Source organism: Chenopodium album, chromosome 20 (genome assembly GCF_948465745.1).
Source record: "Chenopodium album chromosome 20, dcCheAlbu1.1, whole genome shotgun sequence".
Lineage (NCBI taxonomy): Eukaryota > Viridiplantae > Streptophyta > Magnoliopsida > Caryophyllales > Amaranthaceae > Chenopodium > Chenopodium album.
This window is the reverse complement of record NC_137853.1, coordinates 4,474,874-4,495,817: the sequence shown is the minus strand read 5'-3', so window position 1 is coordinate 4,495,817 and position 20,944 is coordinate 4,474,874. Positions and strand designations below refer to the sequence as shown.

Below are 20,944 nucleotides of genomic sequence, written 5' to 3'. Positions count from 1 at the left end.
AAATTCTCAAGGCTTGTGCTGACTATAATACCAAATGACGTGTACTCCATATCATGTGCTTATATTCTCATTCAAATTAGGGATTGCAAGATTATGATTTATGAATATGTTTTTTTCTAGATTTGTTCATTAGTCACTATTAACCATGAAACAGTGAATAATCTGAAACATGGGAGTAAAAATTACTATCTTCATCTTACTAATATCTAAGTGATCCCGTCGTTTAGTCATGACTCATGATAACCCGATTTAAGAGATGGAAATAACAATCCTATCTCTAGGGCTTAGCTGATGACTTGCCTTGAGGCGGTGTGCATACATGCTACAAAGAAAGAAGAAAAAGGCAATAGAAAAGTTAAAGGTATCCAATGGTTGTAGTGTCAAAAAGAACAAGAATGAGTCATTAAAAATAATAATAATAATAATAATAATGATATTAACAGGAGTACAATCAAAGAAACTATATTCCTCCTTTCCCTAACTCTCAAGTCTCTCTTCCTGATCTTCAATTCGTTCCGCCGAGAATACAATCATAAATGGATGCAATCTACTCTAAAGAACTACCAGCATAACAATCATAACCAATGAAGTGACCGAGAAGCCGAATGAGGGATATCTTTCCTGCAAATTCACACAGAAAAACAATCAGTTGTTAGAATTGAGTTATATAACAATAGAACTAAACTTATCTCAGGATTATGTATAATGTAATCTATACATATCCACCCTTCCGTAACTAGTTCAGATTACACTATCAACTTTATCCAAGAAATACGCAGTGATTAACAGCAAATATGTCCAATGTTAGGCTACCAAATTTCAACCCCTTTAATTTCCACATCTATATATTAAACCTCTGAAGTACTAACAATGATTAACTTAAAAGAAAAATCTAATCAAATATAGCTGGTTTAATGAATCAATAATTCAAATACTAATTCTAATGACTAAAACACAAGTACGTATAGGAATAAAATAAAAAGTTGAAGTAGCGAATCTAAACCAATCTGTCACAAACACGAATCTCATGCTTTTTACATTTCCCACTGTGGGGTGGCACACTTTAATCACCAAGAATCAAACATACCAATTATTTAATCAAATTTTATTTTTATAATCACAAAAAAAATACCCTTAATTTTTTATATTAATAAATGAAACTTACCGTTGAAAAAGAAATGGAGAGATAGCCAGAAGATGAGGAGCCACCACCACCAACACCGCCACTAGCACCACCACCAGCTGCAGTTTCAGCGGAAGACGGACCATCAACACCATCGTCACCGGAAGTACCATTGCTAACAGCTTGAATTGAAGGAATTCCTAGAGAATAAGCAGGTGTACCATCAGGCTTAAACAACCCATAATTCCTCTCAGAAGTTGGTCCTGGTTTCATATTCTCATTAAACAATGCAAACACAAACACATTCAAATCACAATCCGGCTTCATTGGTGTCCCTTTCTTTTGTGTTGCCAACATCTTTATCAGATTTCCATTGTATTTCTTCGCATTCTCCGGTGTCGCCCCAACCTCGTCTTCGTCCCCCTTTGATGGCCACCCAGTTTCGGATACCTGCACTAGCACCTTCTTGTTGAAGTTGGGTCCCATTGCGGAGTACACCGCATCGACTTGTGCGTATAACATGTTATCATAGTGTAGGCTCGAATCAGGGTCGACTAAAACTTGTGCAGTTTTAGCCTGGAATAGAACATAGTCTAAGTTTACTTCCTCCGGGTTACCCTTGTACGCGAAGTACGGGTACGCGTTTATTAAAAACGGGGAGCCTGTCTTCGCGTGGAAACTTAAGATCTGCGAAATGCAACTTCCTAAGTCCGACCTAAACGATCCTGCAGACGGTGGATACGACGTATCCAGGATGGCTAGATTATGAGCCGTGGTAACCCAAACATTCCGATCTAAACTCAATGTTTGGAGCGCGGAATGCATGTTTTGCATTGCAGGGTAAAGGCTACTAGTTAAGGTTGTATCATTGAAAGTTAGAACTTCATTTCCAATCAAAATACATGTAATGTTGGTATCAGGTAGATAAGTTTGGACATTCTTTTTAACCCAATCAATTGCTATTTTTGGGTTTTTTGCCAATTGGGGTAGTTGGTCGTTTCCTATTGTGACAGTAAATTCGATGCCGGTTTTAGCGAATGCTTTGAGGACTTTCGGGTCGGCGTCGTAGAGTTTAACCTTGGTTGCTCCGATTGCTTTGACTAGTGGTACTACTTTGTCTGGTGTTGGTAGATTGTTGGCTATTTGGCCGTAGTTTATTCCGAGTGATACCACTGTCACTGGGATTGTACCTGATAAATTTTCGTAAATCTTAGTTACCAAGTGGGTAGAAAATGTCTAATCGTTGCAAATAATTTAAAATGGAAGTACTACTAGAAATATAACATGGAAAATGGGAGATGAAGATTAGAGTAATTACCTGAAAGAAGAAGAATGAATGATAATAAGAAGAATGATGAATGTGGGTATTTGGTTGTTGTTCTTGTGATTCTATCTCTGCTTGGTGACTCCATTTGAAAGATCTACTGAATTTATGAGAAATTAAATGGAAAATGGAGTAATAAAGTTTGAAATGTTTGATTTTTATGAATTTTGGTAAGTACCCAAATGTTGAAATAATCTGGGGAAGAGAGAGAAAAGAGAAAATAGAAGTGAGAAGGGGAGAGAGACAGAGGAGGTGCTTTAGTAGTGTGTATAGACTGACAGCACCGAGCAAGGCAGCAACTAGTATTGCTTGATTCTTTCTCTTTTTGTTATTAATAATATGGACTGCTAATATTTATATTTATAATAAACCACTTCAATTAATAATATTATCATAGTTAGTTGGTATGCCATGGAGAACTGCAGATTATTCGCTCAACCTTAAAAGTGGTTAACGTATCTTTTGTTTGGGTCCAGTTTGCATATTATACTTTCTCTATTTCTCTCCAGTTTGTAGCTAATAAACGCTCCGGGATAGAGCTGTCAATTCGGGTATTCAAGTCGGGTTTGAGTCGGGTCAAATTAGGTCTCGGGTTAAATCGGGATCAGGTTAATTATGTCAGGTCAGTCTAGCTTCATATCAGGTTCAGCCGTTCAGGTTGGGTCAATTTCAGTTCAACTTATAACGGGTCGTTCACCTTTTCGGATATAGGTCGGGTTCAATTCGAGTTAAAATCAAATCGGGTTCAATTTCAGGTTCGGGTTGTGTTCGGGTCTGGATGGGTTAACAAGATGGTACATTCGGGTTCGGGTTAGTGTTGAGTCGGATCTGGTTCAAGTTCAATTCTAATAAATATCGATGTGGCCAAGTTGAACTATATAATTACGTCTCCCATAATTTGATCAAGCATCATCAAGATTTTATTAAACCTATATACAAGTAATAGAGAACAAAAGTTATATAAGCTGAACAAAAGATTTTATTAAATCGGATTGAGAGTTTACAGAATTATACCAGTATATGAGCTGAATAAAAGGTATAGAAAATTTTATTAAACATTCCATGACTCGGGTTCATGCTTTAATTGGGTCGGGTACTAGTTCAGGTTCGGATTGTTTTCGGGTCGGATTAAATCGGTTGAAGAATGCTATCAGGTCGGGGGTAGGTTCGGGTTCAGGTCATAAAGTATTGGATCAAATGAATTTCAGTATAAATTAGGTCATGTTCAAGTCAGGTTACAGGTCACTAGTTCCACCCCATTGTTCGAGTACAGGCTGGGTTCAAATCTTTGTCCGTTAAGATCGGGTTCTCGGGTCGAGTCAGTTTTTGACAGCTCTAGCTATAATCCTCACTTCTTGAGGAAATTTGAGATTCGGGGCCCGGTGGCAAAAAGTTTTGAGACCCTAGAGGATATATCTCGGGGTCATATAATGTCGTTTCAAACCATATATGATCATTATATGTTGTCATAAACGTACGTGGTAGGCTTTAGTTTACGAAATCAATGCAAGTTGTGAACGGGGAAAACGACCGTTTAAGGGCATACCAGATAGTTCAACCGACTCAATTGGACACACGGAGGGTATCAGGGATCATGGTAAACATCTCGGCAATTTTTATTTCCGGGAGAAAAAAGATAAAACAATTACAAAATTGAAGGCTATAATCCACGATTTTTGAAGAAAATTTGAGGCTTCGGGGCCCGGTGGCGAAAAACCTTGAAACCCTAAGTGATACATTTCGAGGTTATATAATGTTGTTTGAAATATATATTTTCATTATATGTTGTCATAAACGTCCGTGGTAGGCTTGAGTTTTTGAAATCACTTCAAGTTATGATAGGTAAAATGACCGTTTAAGGGCATATTGGATTGTTCCACCGATCCAATTTGACTGCCGGAGTATATGAGGAACCATGGTAAACATCTTGGTAATTTTTATTTTCGGGCGAAAAAAGGTTAAAAAATTACAAAATTAAATGCTATAATCCACGGTTTTTGAAGAAATTTTGAGGTTTCGTGGCCCAGTGGCGAAAAGCCTTGAGACCCTAAGAGATACATCACGAGGTCATATAATCCCGTTTGAAACCACATATGATCATTATATGTTGTCATAAACGTCTGTGGTAGGTTGAGTTTACGAAATCATTTCAAGTTGTGAACGGGTAAAATGATCGTTTAAGGGCATATTGGATGGTTCCACCAACCCAATTGGACTCTTAGAGGGTATTAGGGACCATGGTAAACATTTCGGCAATTTTTATTTTCGATCGAAAAAGGGTCAAAAAAATACAAATCCACGTTTTTTGAGGAAAATTTGAGGTTTCGGAGCCGGGTGGCAAAAACTTTGAATCCCTAAGGGATACATTTCGGGGATATATAATGCTGTTTGAAACCATATATGATCATTATATGTTGTCAAAAACGTCCGTGGTAGGCTTGAGTTTACGAAATCACTTCAAGTTGTGAACGGGTAAAATGACCGTTTAAGAGCATATTGGATGGTTTCACCGACACAATTTGACTCCCGGAGTATATTGGGGACCATGGTAAGCATCTTGGCAATTTTTACTTCCGGGCGAAAAAAGGTCAAAAATTACAAAATTGAAGGCTATAATCCACGCTTTTTTGAGGAATTTTGAGGTTTCGGCGCTCGGTGGCGAAAAGCCTTGAGACCCTAAGGGATACATCTCGGGGTCATATAATTCCGTTGGAAACCACATATGATCATTATATGTTGTCATAAACGTCTGTGGTAGGCTTGAATTTACGAAATCACTTCAAGTTGTGAATGGGTAAAAAGACTGTTTAAGGGCATATTAGATAGTTCCACCAAATCAATTGGACTCTTGGAGGGTATTAGGGACCATGGTTAACATCTCGGTAATTTTTATTTACGGGCGAAAAAAGGTCAAAAAATTACAAAATAGAATAATCCACGCATTTTGATGAAATTTTGAGGTTTCGGGGCCCGAAGGCGAAAAGCCTTGAGACCCCTAAGGGTACATCTCGGAGTCACATAATGTCGTTTGAAACCACATATGATCATTGTATGTTGTCATAAACGTCCGTAGTAGGCTTGAGTTTACAAAATCACTTGAAGTTGTGAACGGGTAAAATGACCGTTTAAGGACATATTGCATGGTTCCACCAATCCTATTTGACTCCCGGAGTATATTGGGGACCATAGTAAACATCTCGGCAATTTTTATTTCCAAGCGAAAAAAGGTAAAAAAATTACAACATTAAAGGCTATAGTCCACGCTTTTTGAGGAATTTTGAGGTTTCGGGGCTCGGTAGAAAAAAGCCTAGAGACCCTAAGGGATACATCTCGGGGTCATATAATTCCGTTTGAAACCATATATGATCATTATACGTTGTCATATACGTCCGTGGTAGGCTTGAGTTTACGAAATTACTACAAGTTTTTAACGAGTAAAATGACCGTTTAAGGGTATATTGGATGGTTCTATCAACCCAATTGGACTCCCGGAGGGTATTAGGGACCATGGTAAACATTTCGGCAATTTTAATTTTCGGTCGAAAAAAGGTCAAAAAATTACAAAGTTGAAGGCTATAATCCACTCTTTTTGAAGAAAATTTGAGGTTTCAGGGCCCGGTGGAGAAAAACGTTGAAACCCTATGGGATACATTTCGGGGTTATATAATGTCGTTTGAAACCATATATTTTCATTATATGTTGTCATAAACGTCCGTGGTAGGCTTGAGTTTACGAAATTACTACAAGTTTTAAAAGAGTAAAATGACCGTTTCCACCGACTCAACTGTACTCCCGGAGTGTATTAGGGACAATGGGAAACATCTTGGTAATTTTTATTTCCGGTCGAAAAAGGTTAAAAAATTATAAAATTGAAGGTTATAATACACGTTTTTGGAGTAAATTTTGAGGTTTCAGGGCCCGGTAGTGAAAAGCCTTGAGACCTTAAGGGATACATCTCGGGGTCATATAATTTCGTTTGAAACCATACATGATCATTATATCCGTGTTAGGCTTGAGTTTACGAAATCACTATAAGTTGTGAATGGGTAAAATGACCATTTAAGGGCATATTGGTTGGTTTCACTAACCCAATTGGACTCCCGGAGGGTATTAAGGACCATGGTAAACATCTCTGCAATTTTTATTTCCGGGCGAAAAAAGGTCAAAAATTACAAAATTGAAGGCTATATCCACGCATTTTGATGTAATTTTGAGGTTTTAGGGCCCGGTGGCGAAAAGCCTTGAGACCCCTAAGGGTACACCTCGGGGTCACATAATGTTGTTTGAAACCATATATGATCATCATATGTTGTTATAAACGTCCGTGATAGGCTTGAGTTTACGAAATCACTACAAATCGTGAACGAGTAAAATGACCGTTTAAGGGCATATTGGATGATTCCACCGACCTAATTGGACTTTTGGAGGGTATTAGAGACCATTGTAAACATTTTGACAATTTTTATTTTCGGTCGAAAAAAGGTTAAAAAATTACAAAATTGAAGGCTATAATCCACGCTTTTTGAGGAAATTTTGAAGTTTCGGGGTCTGGTGGCAAAAAACCATGAAACCCTAAGGGATACATCTCGGGGTTATATAGTGTCGTTTGAAACCATATATGATTATTATATGTTGTCAGAAACGTCCGTGGTTGGCTTGAGTTTAGGAAATCACTACAAATCATGAACGGGTAAAATGGCCGTTTAAGGGCATATTGGATGGTTCCACTGACCCAATTGGACTCTTGGAGGGTATTAGGGACCATGGTAGAAGGTCATAAAATTACAAAATTGAAGGCTATAATCCACGCATTTTGATGAAATTTTGAGGTTTCAGGGCCCGATGGCAAAACATACTTAAATAAGCATTTTGAAATGAACAAGCATTACAGTGTATTAGGGATAGATCAGTGTATACTTTACCTAAGTTAGTTTAAAATGCTTTTAAATGGTCATTCTGAAATGATCATTTGCATTACAGTGTATTAGGGACCATTGTAAACAATGTAATGCTTCTTCATTTCAAAATGGTTATTTAAGTATGATAGTCAGATAGTATGTTGCTAGCTTGCTACAAACTGTAAAACGATACTAACTTCTTTATAAAATCGTATCTAAACTCATTTTCACTACCATTATTTGTCTTACGGGGGGTGTCATCATCATAGCTAAAATATAGATAATTAAAATATAAAACAAAAGTAACAATTTTTAATGACAAGATTTTTTTTCATAACAATTTTATAAAACTAACTTAGCTTTACAAAAAAGTTTGCCTAACAAATATCAATTACAGTAAACACTCATTTATCATTTTTGATGAGGTTCCTATTATTTTCTTTTCTTTTTCTACTTTATCATCTTTTCTGGATTCCACCACTCCTATCTGAAAGCACCTATGCTTATGACCCCATATGATTTTTTGCTGGCTAGTTTGTCAATACTTGATTTTTTTCATTGCTAGTAGTAACTTTCTTTACAACCTCGGCCCCTAACTTTTTATAATTGGTTTAATACAGTGTAAGAATAACTCACATATGAATAAATATATTATCCCGTATTGAAACTTAAATGAAAAACAAGGCTAATTTAAATTAGATGAATTAAACATAACTTTGTTTTGTACGACGACTCTACCTTAAATTTAATTAAGGATGTACGACTCTACCTTTTATTTAAGGATAAATATTGTTAGAGTTGTACGAATGCAGGTTTGATTTTAACCTAGCTAATGAAGAACTATCACACTCAAACACCTAACATAAACGATAAGTTACTAACTTAACTTCACTGTCTTCACTCTATAGCTCACTCTACTTTATACAAGTACTTTGAAATCAAACTCTAATTTAATTTATCAACGACATATTTCTTAGGGCATGTTCTCATTGACTGGACTGAACTAAAGTGAACTAAACTGAACTTATTAGAGCTCAACAGAACTGAACTGAACTTATTAAAACTGAACTGAATTGAACTGAACTGAAAATAATCGTATGAGAACATGCCCTTACTCCGTAAATAATCATTAACTAGGATTAGTTGCTAAACTTGTTGCTGAAAATAGACTATTCCATCACTTAAGATAACATAAAATAAATACTTGTATCTAGTACCAAGACTTGATTATCATCTTAGATCTAACGGTTTGACATGTTTTTTAGTGCATGAAACATAGGTTTGATGAAAGACAAGTATCGAAATTCTAATAATATGATGGTTTCTAGTGATGGGTAAACGGGTCCCACCCGTACCCATGTTAGGAAAGTTGGTACTCGTAGTTAGAGTTAGAATTGAAGAAGATGAAGTTGAACTTGTTATGAATGAGCACCAAACAAGTGTGAAAAATATTTGGTCCGACAGCTTTCACATGTACTACACCCATTTCGAGTTATTATTATCTCTTTACCAACAAAGTACTCTGAATCTCTGATTGATTAACTAAATATCTTATTCTATGGCTTACTCTGTTGTTTGATTGTAACAACAACGTTAACATAAATTAGGCATATTTTTTTTAATAAAATTTAATAAATAGAGAAAATTTTATAAATAGAGACGTGAAGTACCTGCAAAGTAACCTTTTCCCCTTTGCCCACCTTTCTATTCTTTCAATTATTCAAAGCCGACCTTGTTCATTCGTTTTCACTTCTGTCATTTTCTTGAACAGGATAATGATTCATGCTTCTCGAACATTTTTACTCCGAAATTGAGTCAAATTTGTACATTGACATGTATTGACGTATATTCATAAAATAATTGCACTTGACCTTTATCAAGAGATAATCATATTGATGATTTGTGAGTTGAGAGTTGTTAAATGGATAAAGAAATTTGAAATTATATGAATGTTCTTTAACAATTGGACTAACAATGACTCAACTTCAGGAGGATCCAGGCTCAACCCATGGTAAATTGGTGATCACATATATTTGCAATCAGTTCTGAATTTCTGATTAAACTCACCTGAAGAGACAAGAGTTATGTTATAAATCTTATGATGCATGTGTGTTTGTCATACTGCTGCGCTTATGCAAACAATTTATTGATGGGGTTATTAGCAAACCTTGAACGACCAGGGTCTTACTTGGTGCAGTCCCGAAACAACCTATTCACGAGTCTGTACGTGCCATGGGTCCAAGTTCTGTGAACTCAACCCAGACCAGCCCACCTGGATAACCAGACCCAACCCTTCCAAACACCCATATACACCTGACCCATCCAGCCCAGCTCAGCACTCGGCACACAACTGAACTGGTCTGTGGCCTGTCATTGCAGTCTGAATTGAATTAACAGCCACAGTATGGAAATGATGTCTAATGCATTAAAAGAAGCTCTTAAACAATTTCTCTTACTGGTTTAGAACCTTATACAGCTTATTGCTTTAGGCAGAAAATGCCATTGCACCTATATTTCATATCATGGTGCATAACTACACATTTCTTACATATATGGATGCTCGAACATAAAATACATCTTAGCATTGAACTGCGCATTCTTCAAAATGCAAATGCTCGAACATACTATACATATTAGCGTTCAGCCACATAACATGTGACTTCATTCCGGACATAAGGATGGAACGCTGAAATTGTTCCCGTGGATGTCAGCATGCATAATATATTATGTATTGTTAGTAGCTCCCACAGCATTTAAAAGGTTCATACAGCAGCAGCCTTCTTTTCTTCGGCAGAAGTAGCAACTTCCTCTGCATCGATACCAGGTTCGCTTCCAGGAATATCTAAACTCAACAGCAGCTTCTCCCACAGCTTAGCAGGCTCCTGTATTTTGCAACTCACAACTTTAATAAATCACCAACTGACAAATTATCTCTAATTGAAATATCTTAGAATGCCAGTTCAAAATGAAAAATCGAAAGCCAAAGACTTAATAAAAGAAAGAAGTAGCAGACCTTCCAAGAAACATCTTGAGCCATGCAGTTCTGGATCATCTCTTTCATTGCAGGGGTACGGTAGGTTTTCAGAGCTCTCTTGACAGTTGTGGCTAGAGCAGCTACATCACTTGGGTCAATGGTTTCGCACTGAAGATAATAGAGGCAAGGTTTAGTATTCATATTCAGTCATATAAAGCTTATCAAGCATGTAATTCTTCGAACAGAATCAGCATTTTACTTCTCTGATATTCTTAAAGATATTCTGTTATATTGAATTATATACTTCTTCCATCCTATAACCACACACATTAGAAAAGTTGTAGGGATATTGCAAAAAGTGGTTATATGTGAATAAAAAATACTAGTAAATAAAGACAAATGGATGGAGTGGTGAATTAGAAAGTGCAAGAGAAAGCATAGGAATTGAGAGAAAAAGAAGGGTTGGTGTTTAGGAAAGATAAAAGGTAGAATTCACATCACAGGAGGGGGAGATTTACCAAAGTAGGTAACAACTTAACAAGTAGATTATTACAGGACGGAGGGAGTAGGTAAATTTCATCAGCAAATAATAGTTTCATAGGAGACACAGAAAAAGTTCATCCCAAAAAATAAAGGTAATTTAAACAACTCACTTCAACATTGAAAGCTCCCATCTGGAATCCAGTGAAGCCTTCCTTAACTGTATCAACTAACCCACCAGTTGAGGCAACGATAGGGACCTGCCAATGCAAGCATTCGGAAAGGGGACGATAAGAAACATAGATTTCAGTCAATATGCCAACCACATAAGTTCAGAAAGGTTTCAAGACAATACAGTTCCATAGTTCATGGCATGCAATTGGACAAGACCACAAGGTTCAAATCTGCTAGGAATCATTATGTAATCAGCGCCAGCAATAATCATATGAGCCAAGGGGGTGTTAAACTTTGCAACTCCTCTAGCTTTGTCGGGGTACATGGTCTCAAGTTCTTCAAGCTGCTTCTCCATGGTCTTTTTGCCAGTTCCCTGAGAAGACGATATAACGCCATCAGCTTGTTTGCCTTACAAGAAACAACCATTAAGCGTGGAAAACATGAGAAAAGAATACTTACCACTTTACCAGGACAACGACTTGGACATTCTCTCCAATGAATTCAGGAATTGCTGCAGCAAGAATATCAGAACCTTTCTGTTCCTCGAGTCTACCGATGAAGCCTATCAGTGGAACATCTGGATCAATTGGTAACCCAACTTCTGCTTGAAGGGCTTCCTTTAAAAGTGGTTTTGCATCCATCACCTAGAAGCAGCAGAAAGTTGCACAAAAGTTCCCACATGATGATTAGATTTTTCTTTTCGTACAAAAAATTGACTAAAAGACCGTAAAGGCTATGATTGACAAAAAAAAAAAAAAAAAATACTGGGGGTTATTTTAAAGCTAAAACCTCAATTTTCTCCCAACAAACAGATCATTTTATAAGAAGGGGGAGTGGGTTCCCTACCGTTGTGTTGTCATAATTGACATCAATGTATTCATCAGTTAACGGGTTCCAGTCCTGGATGTCTGTGCCGTTGGTGATGCCTGTAAGTGTTGCAGTACGACAGGCATTGTGCAACTCGACACCTTTTGCAGGACCTGAGAGGATTTCCTGAGCATAATTAGGACTGACAGTCACTACCCTGTCAGATTCCAAGATCCCGGCCTTCATCCAATTGATTTTTCTTCCTTTAACAGGCTTAACATGCCTGCACATCCAAAGAAATTCCAGGATCAGGAAAAGTTTAAGATTCTAAAACAAAGCTTTATTGGTTAACATAGAGGGTGAAATTTTCAAATAACAGAATGATAACTTCACAGCATTACCCGTCAATGAAATCAAAGGAACCCCTGAATTCGTCAGGGAGGTTGAGCATTGGGAAATCTGAAAAGGCGAATCTCCCTTGGTAAGCTATGTTGTGGATACAGTAGACAACCTGCCATCATTATACATTTTAAACAATCCAGGGTTGGTTTTCACGTCTTGCTTAAGTGATACTTAAGTATAAAAACAAAATAACGAAGGCTTACCTTGGCATTCTGATAGATGCCCTTAGATTGGTACATGGACTTGAGGTAGCATGGAAGAAGACTTGTGTGCCAGTCATTGGCAACAAAGACAACATCCTCCCCTGCAAGTAAATTGCAACAGCATATGCATTATAAAATATGTATTATCGTGGTGCATATTGATAAGAATCTTATATTCTTATGTAACATAATTAAACTAAAAGATGAATAATACACACCATATGGGCCTGAAAATTTCGGATTGCTGTTCAGATTTAAAATTCTCGGGGCTTCCAAAGCTGCCTGCAGAGAAGTTATTCACAAAACATCAATGCCTGCTAGCTAATGCTTCAGTGACTAGTTGAAGGATGGTAAAAACCCAACAGAAATTTGAGAGGGCAAAATTATTCTAATAAATCAGTGCATAAAGATTATAACATTTCACAGCTCAATCTGCAAGTATAAAACTCGGATGAATGCGGTAGTGCAGCTAGAAGCACCAAAATTCTCCTTCATGCTGTAGGAAAGACTATAACAGCAAATTGCACTAAAAAAAATACCTGGCAGAGCAAACTGAAACGAAGCTGGTTGTCATCAAAATCTGATCCAGCTGTAGGACCATAAAGCTTGGAACCAGTTTTGCCCCATACCTGAAAAGTTAATGAATATTAATCAAGAGTTCATAATTTCATATGATACCTGAAAATCTCATAAGTTCATCAATCATAGTTTCCATGATAAAGTTGGTGCAAACCTTCTCAAGGAATATTGGATGGTCCACAAAAACACGGTCTACTCCCCTTTTATAACAATGGAAGAATCGGACAGTGAAAAGCATGTCCCCAACTTTCAACTGCAACGGATAATCAACAGTTTGTCAAATTCCAAACCATTTTAACTAAAACTAAGAGACGTAGACCTGCAAAACATCACAATACCAAACAGAAGTGTAATAGATTACCTCAACTAGCACACTGGTATCCCATGCATCTTTGTATTGGTCATAGCGAGGTACGATTGTCATGACTCTGTGTCCTCTTTTCTAAAAGTTTGGTATAAAAAGAAGAAAAACAATGTTACATGCTAAAACATTAGTGAATACTAACTTTAATCGACACAGTCAAACAACAAATCACAAGACTGACCGCCAAAGCTGGTGGGAGACCGCCAACAACATCACCAAGACCACCAGTTTTGCACCACTTATCACATTCAGTGGATACAAATGCAATGTTCATCCCACGTATAACAGCTCTGAATGGCACATCATTCTGAGTTTTGTGCCCTTTGCTCCTTACAGCCTTAGTCAATGCTTTCGTGTTGGATTTCATCTGTAGCATGTCACCCATGTTCAATGATCTCAACCCATTGTGAGTGGTGAGACGTCTTTTTAGATCAATCTGCGCCAAAGTTGTCCTAGTTTCTGGACCTGCGCAATTGATGCGCGCTCCACTTGACACAAAATGAGAGGAAGCAACAGATGCCATTGCTTAGCCTGAAACCAATATACATGAATAGATATGAGTAAATATATAAAAACTGATCCTAGACAAGTTCATAAGACAAAGAACATGACTAAAGATGAGGCTAAAACATTACGAAGTGACACCATTAATACAAGGGACAAGATGGGCTGAAAGGATTAATACAACACTAACAGAACCATATTTAACTACTTATCAACCGAAATCAGTTTTGATCAGTAAAAGCCAATTTTAATTGGCTAACATCATTACAAATCAACTTTAATTAGCAAATACCATTGCAAAATTAGTTGAAAAGAACAAAGCCTCGGCCATTTTATAGATCCAAATTCTTATACATTCAACCTCATGTAATTTCTAATGGTACTCCCTTTGTCCTGAAAAAATTATCACATCGACGTTGATCTAACTATAACTCGTGAGTCGTGACAACTAAATAGAAACGGAAGCAGTAATTGAAGTCACTAAACATGAAACCAACACTAATTTATCCCCCCACCTAACAAGAAAGTTGTCACAATCTCTAACAACGGGTAAAACACTCTAAGAAACATTTTGGTGAGCATAACAATAAAAATGAATACTCTATTCAGACGATAAAACATAAACATTATCATAAATTCACAATACCTCCAAAAGCATATCATATGTTCCTAAAAAATTAATTTTTCACAAACATTCCCTAACCCCATGTCAGCAATTTTCTAAAAAATTCCAACTTTTTCATCTCCTTTATACACTTGAAAATGCCACTCTCAAAACCCAACCAATCTACATTACGAAATCCCAAATTACAACCAAAATTACAAGGAAAAAACAATTCAATTACAACATTTTTTTATCAATTCAAAACCAAGAACATAAACATAAACACATAAATTAAAGTATTAAAGAAAAAAGATGAAAAATTTACCTGAAAATTCTAAACGAGGAAAGCTTTGATTGCTGGTTTCTCTCAGAAGAGGACACCCCTTTTGTACTGAAATGGAGTGAGTGAGGGATCAGTCATTCAACCTCCACTTATTTGTAGGAGTGTCTATTTCTTTCTCACGTGTTATTATACGTGGCATTTTTTTAACGGTTAAGCTCTATTAGCCTCAATTATTTTTTTAATTTTTTTTTCCTTAATAGGAGAAAATACATTAATTTCGTTGTTAAGTGATATGTTGCCAAATTGGCCTCATAACTCGGGTGTGATTAGAAAGTAATCTTCTATCTCTTTCCCTTGCAGCCTGTAAATTGCATTTATAATATTTTGATTATTTATCATCACATGTCCTAAACAAGAAGAGATTTTGTAGTGTTCAAATTCGCTAATTACCTAATGCATTAACTAATGAAACAAGCGTGTAGAATAATGATAGTGAGTGGAAATGTGTATATCTTTTATGTGTTGAATGTACCATCTATGCTTTAGTAAAAACAAAGCACGATGATTCGATGAATATCATAGACCAATTTGTTGCAAGACTCAGAATTAATGGCTTTCTATTCAACAAATACAAAACCTAAATCAAATCTTTACAACAACATTCGCAAGTGATTTGGTGTTATTGGCAATGTATTAAGACTATTAACCAATGGAGCTAACTACTCATTCATTATTTGATTTGTCCTTTTAATTTTCTCATACAAAAAATTTAAAATTCCCATATTGAATCAATTCCTCATAAATGGTTATGATCTTACAAACTATTGCCATAGTTTCCTTTCCAACTTAGCAAGTGTATTGTTGCAAAACTAAACACTAATACCTATGATAAATAATACACTTAGGATAATATGGAATACATTACTAGCTTTATTGAAGTAATTATTTCTTTCTCGGTGCATTTTCTATCCTATTTCTTCTCCTAAAAATTAATTTACTTGTTTATTCAATAAATTGCAATAGATAAAGAACAGAAGAATATTTCTCTCTTGTGGTAGATTCCTACAAGAGGGCCAACCTCGGAAAAGTATGGGGAAAACATTAGAGGTTGAGAAAATGCAGTACCATTTGGCAAATTGGTCTAAGTTGGCGTTTTGTAATTGTTTTATTTTTATATAATTTATATTTATTTAGACATGTGTGCCATTAGCCAATTGCTGTGTCCTCTTTCAGAAGATTTTTATAAGGCAATGCTCAAATTGGCAGAAACAGACGCCCCCGCATCCCAAATCATATGAAGTTATGGGGCCCATTTACTAAGCAATGGACGGTCCTCATGAAACAAATATTTAGCCCCTCTCATTATATTTCTGCTTATTCAAATAGCAATTTAATTGCTATATTCGATGCCAAAGATTAATCCTTGAACTACATCTGTTTCATATTATTTGCAACGATTTGATAATATTCAATACCAAAGATTAATCCTTTTACTACATCTGTTTCATATTATTTGTAACGATTAGACAATCGTTGCAAATAATATGAAATGAAGGTAGTATAATCCTTTTAATCTGCTGCGAATTTAGTTAAGAACACTTCAAAAATCACTGCGAATTTAAGTTAAGAACACTTCAAAAATCATGTACACTTATGTCATACGTACAAAATGAATTGAACCATATGTAATATTACATGCATAATTGTATATGATATACTATCATTTTTCTTTTTGTATAGATAAAGATACAAAAGGCAAATGATGTAGGCGAAATTAAAAACAAATAATGAGGATCGCCCAGCACAAGTAATCACCACTAGCCTAGCTGATAATTCACACTACTATTTATATCAACATGAACAAGATGAATGACTATTGATATCATAATGATGATGAATTCTTGCAGAATATATAGTCTCATGCACCATTACTAAGTTAAATCTCCATCAAGAAAAATAACAGAGGGCTAAATTATCCACCTAAATTATTAACCATCCTCAACACCAATTATTTTTTTACATTTTTTTTTTTTTGGTTGTTTGTTGTATACCACCGACAATTGATGACCATACGTTATAAAATGTTGATCGAACAGTAGCTTTCATTCGACTCCAAGATCACTTAGTCCCCTCCGCCAAAGAACTAGAAGAAAGAACTACCACATGATATTTTGTATGACACTCAGAATATTCAACATTTTAAGCTTGAACTTCACAAGGTATCTTTGCCCCTCTCTATCGAGGGGCTCCACCCATTTAGACTATATTTATTACTCCGTATTTAATTAAAATGCCATGAATATCCCACAACTAACTCTGATGGTTTGGCTTCACATAAGCAACAGCCTTCAGCCTTCGCTATCACCAATGCATGACACTTAACCTAAGTAAAATGCTTAATGGCATGGATTCGTCCCGCAACACAACTGTCATGGGCCATTCATGCAAAACGACATGCTAAGCTACATCAACTACAAGTATTTCACAGAATCAACCCTAATAATATCAGTAGTTCCTTCTACGTTCATACTCCGTATCAAAATTCAGAGTACAAAAAACCTGTTACAATCAACATGCCTCCATTATGTTGTGGTACATGGTAAATCAGACAGCTAATTGCCTAATATAAACCGTTTATGTCAAATTTGACCCTACCAAATGCTCTTGCACTGATCTGGCCATACATAAAAAATAATAACCTCGAACATCATAACATTCCAGATTAACTAGAATCCTGATCAACAAAGGATAATCAACCTAAAATTCACAAACCCAACCGAACATGACCACATTTTATAGACAGGATGTAAATTGTCTCCTAGAACGACTCTTTTTGCATGAAAAATGAAAATTATCTACTTCCTAGAACATCTCGAATGTAGACCCTTCACATGTGCAACCTTAAGTTCAAGAATTATTCATCATTTTTCTATCTTCTCAAAAATTTCAACCCAGACTTCCCCTATCCCCATATGCTCACGAGTCATGAGACAATGTTCAAGGGAACTGAGTCATGTCCCTTCTTATGTCATCTCATAAGCCTAAAATAAATCTAAGTAAATAATTTAATACTATAAAATTAATAATTTGATATATGAAAGACATCAACACAAAGGAGAAATAGTAGAGATGATCATTACTAGTCCTCCAAAGCTAATCTACAAGCAATGCACAATACGTGCGTGTTACACTCATGTTTATCACATACCATCCCAGGATGGTACACCGAGGTGTACGGTAAAAGATTTGATCTCCAAGCAAGAAACATATACTTCAATGAATGAAGCATTCCTAATGCCAATACTAAGCTACTCTAAAGTAACAAGTATAAACTTCAGCTATCTCAACAACACAGAGCCATACACATGACTAAAAAAACATACAATCAAAATTTCGACACATTTTTGACAACTAGAACAATGAATATACTTCGTACATTACTGTATAACCAATATAATGAGCTGCAATGAATTGCAATGCCAAAAGTACAAGATTTTACCAAGATTAAGCTCAAACCAAATCAATATAAGAAAAAATCTATGATACACCAGATTTAACATAAAGGGGGAAATCCTTTTGTAATGTCTATAAATTAAAATCAGAAGCCGCCAGAGAAAGTACAAATTGGAGTACAACTCAGAACATCATCGGACAAAATTGATAACAATTACTCCAAATAACCAGGTTAATTCCATCAAACCTCAACGCCGAAATTAGATTGAAAAATTAGGGTTTCATCGATGAGCGGTAATTAAGGTTTCAATGAACCTTAACCCGTCAAATCTGGGTGAAAATTTCACCTTCCCCATTGATGATGACGATGATTGCGCGCCAAAAGTCGCATTTTCCTGCATTAATTAAAAAAATAAATAAACCCCAACATTCACAAATTCATAATAAAATTATAATTGAATCAAAAACCCAAAAAGAAATAGAATTGAATTGGGGAAAATTACCTGTAATTGGGATGGAAATGTGAAAAGAGGAACGGTAGAAGCTGCAAGAATGGATGCAACAAGACCGCTAGATCCTTTCATATTGATTGAAATTCGATTGAATTTGAATAATTGAATCGAATCAATTGAAAATTGAAAGAAAAGGGTAACAGAAAAATGGGCGAAATCCGGCTGAGAAGAACTCCGCCGGATCTCGACCAAGAAGAATCTGGAAGAACAGTAGAGTAGTTTTGAAGCTACCCTTGTCTTTCTCTTTTGCCAGGAACAAATGTTGTGTACTTTGTAATTTTCACGATTTTCTTTCTTTGTTTCTCTGTTTTATCGGATTTCTTGCTAATTTTGGTTGAGTTATTTATGGTGGGTGGTTTACAGGATTACAGCATTCAATTAATTAGATTAGGTTTGGGGTTACTAGGTTGGGAAAGTCTTCACTACTCTTAATTAAAAAAGGAAATTTTAGAAATATTAATCCCAACTTTGCTCCATTTTCTTCTAATAATCCCAACTTTTGATTATTCTAGAATAATCCCAACTTTGGGGGCTGTTTAGTTTCTTCAATCCCTTTGACCTATTACCGGTTGAAAAGGTTATTTTCTTTTTTTTTTTTAATAAATGCCACGTGTTGAGATCTAATTAGCCATAAAAATTAAAAAAAAAAACAACAAAAAGTTAAAAAAAATGAAATCCCAGCCCATTCCCTGACCACCACAGCCCCCACCGCCCACCAGAACCCTAGCAGCCCCAATCCCCTCACGCGCCGGAAAACCAACACCCCTCCTCCCGCCGCCTTGCCACCACTCCTCTTGTCCCGTCGTCCCCTCCCCTTTCCTTCCTCTTGAATCACATCCCCATCAACCCCCTCTCCCTCCGCCGCGCCGCTCCAGAAGCCCACGAAACCCCTCCCTCCACCCTCGAATCATCTGGGACAGGTGTTTTGTGGGTGGGGGGAAGGGTTTCTTGGGCTTTTGAAGTCGCGAGGGAGGTTTTTAACGATTTTTTCGAGGAAAGAGAGGGGGTTTACGGGATGGCAGGAGGTGGCGGCTGGCCGAGGGGAGGGTTGGGTTGGGTTCGCCGGTGGGGTAAAGAGGGTTGGGTAAGTTTTCCGGTGGGTTAAAGGGGATAGGGACGGTTGGGGTTTTGGAATCCGGCGGGCAGTGGTGGAGGGCCGAGGCTGGGTGGGGGTTTCATTTTTTTAATTTTTCTTTTTTTTTTTAATTTTTTTTTCTTTTTTGGACCAATCACAATGTGACACGTGTCACGTAACTTGTGATAGCAGGTCATTGACTTTTGTTGACCGGTTTGGGATTCAAGAAAATAAACAGCCCTCAAAGTTGGGATTATTCTAGAATAATCCAAAGTTGGGATTATTAAAAGAAAATGGAGCAAAGTTGGGATTAATATTTCTAATTTTTCCATTAAAAAAAGAAAATAATTTTGTTGTCAATGTGAAATATGAGACTTTCAATTTTGATGTTCTAAAGCCGATGTTATCATTTCTAGATATATCGGAAAAATTAATTGGAGTTTGTTAAATATAATGTTGGTGATTTCAACGCTTTCTTAGGGCTTGTTCACATTTACTTAATTTCAGTTCAGTTCAGCTCCTAATTTCCTTCTCTCATAAAAAATTCAGTTCAGCTTCAATCAGTTTAGTTCATAAAATGTGAACAGGCCCTTAGTTTGGTTAAAGTTATTAGCAATGGTTTTCTGATTGTCGTTGATGATTGCTAGTTACTTTGACACTCTTAGTTTGGTTAAAGTTATTAGCAATAGTCTTCAGACTGTCGTTAATAATTGCTTGATAAACTCTATGTTGAAGGAGATAGTACGATTATGAATTTATGATAATTAAAAGATATATCTAGAAAAATTTTTGTCAAGACATTAGAATCATGTAACATCACCCCATATGTCATGTATATCGAGAAGCTAATTGTGGGCTTCAACGATAAGAAAATTAAAAATAATTGCTTAGTGCTTGTTTAGCATCATTTTTTATTTTCAGTTTTCTATTTTTTTAAAAACTAAAAATCTAAAATAGGAAACAAGAAAAGGGTGTTTCCACTTTTTTGTTGTCAGTTTTTAAAATTATCATGAGTTTTTTTTTTGAGGCAAAAATTATCATGATTTTAATAAGTGTAAATATTTTTTGATTCATTATGTGACATATATAATATACTTTTTAAAAACAAAAAACAAAAAAAACAAAAAACCACAACGATGTCAAACAAATCCTTAATTAATCTCTCTAATATATGAGATAAAATGA

General features: G+C 36.1%; 2 protein-coding genes and 1 long non-coding RNA gene across 3 annotated transcripts; all 3 read right to left on the bottom strand.

Annotated features, from left to right (window-relative positions):
* Window positions 1–387: 387 nt before the first annotated feature.
* On the bottom strand, window positions 388–2,805 carry LOC145598609 (glucan endo-1,3-beta-glucosidase 11-like). Its single transcript, XM_081654984.1, has 3 exons — window positions 2,442–2,805; window positions 1,166–2,313; window positions 388–621 (listed from the first exon to the last, which is right to left on the bottom strand). The coding sequence occupies exons 1-3, from the start codon at window positions 2,533–2,535 to the stop codon at window positions 553–555; spliced, it is 1,311 nt and encodes a 436-aa protein (XP_081511110.1). The 5' UTR covers window positions 2,536–2,805; the 3' UTR covers window positions 388–552.
* Window positions 2,806–9,748: 6,943 nt separating this feature from the next.
* LOC145599463 (granule-bound starch synthase 1, chloroplastic/amyloplastic-like) lies at window positions 9,749–14,906 on the bottom strand. The gene is made up of 14 exons (XM_081655843.1): window positions 14,762–14,906; window positions 13,510–13,859; window positions 13,326–13,406; window positions 13,119–13,217; window positions 12,925–13,014; window positions 12,604–12,667; window positions 12,386–12,486; window positions 12,182–12,291; window positions 11,820–12,063; window positions 11,441–11,617; window positions 11,155–11,346; window positions 10,973–11,059; window positions 10,359–10,487; window positions 9,749–10,227 (listed from the first exon to the last, which is right to left on the bottom strand). Exons 2-14 carry the CDS (start codon window positions 13,849–13,851, stop codon window positions 10,108–10,110), a joined length of 1,836 nt encoding a protein of 611 aa, XP_081511969.1. The 5' UTR covers window positions 13,852–13,859; window positions 14,762–14,906; the 3' UTR covers window positions 9,749–10,107.
* A 3,306-nt stretch (window positions 14,907–18,212) lies between these two features.
* On the bottom strand, window positions 18,213–19,540 carry LOC145599013 (uncharacterized). Its single transcript, XR_014103681.1, has 2 exons — window positions 18,676–19,540; window positions 18,213–18,567 (listed from the first exon to the last, which is right to left on the bottom strand). It is a non-coding gene; the product is annotated as an uncharacterized LOC145599013 (long non-coding RNA).
* Window positions 19,541–20,944: the final 1,404 nt, after the last annotated feature.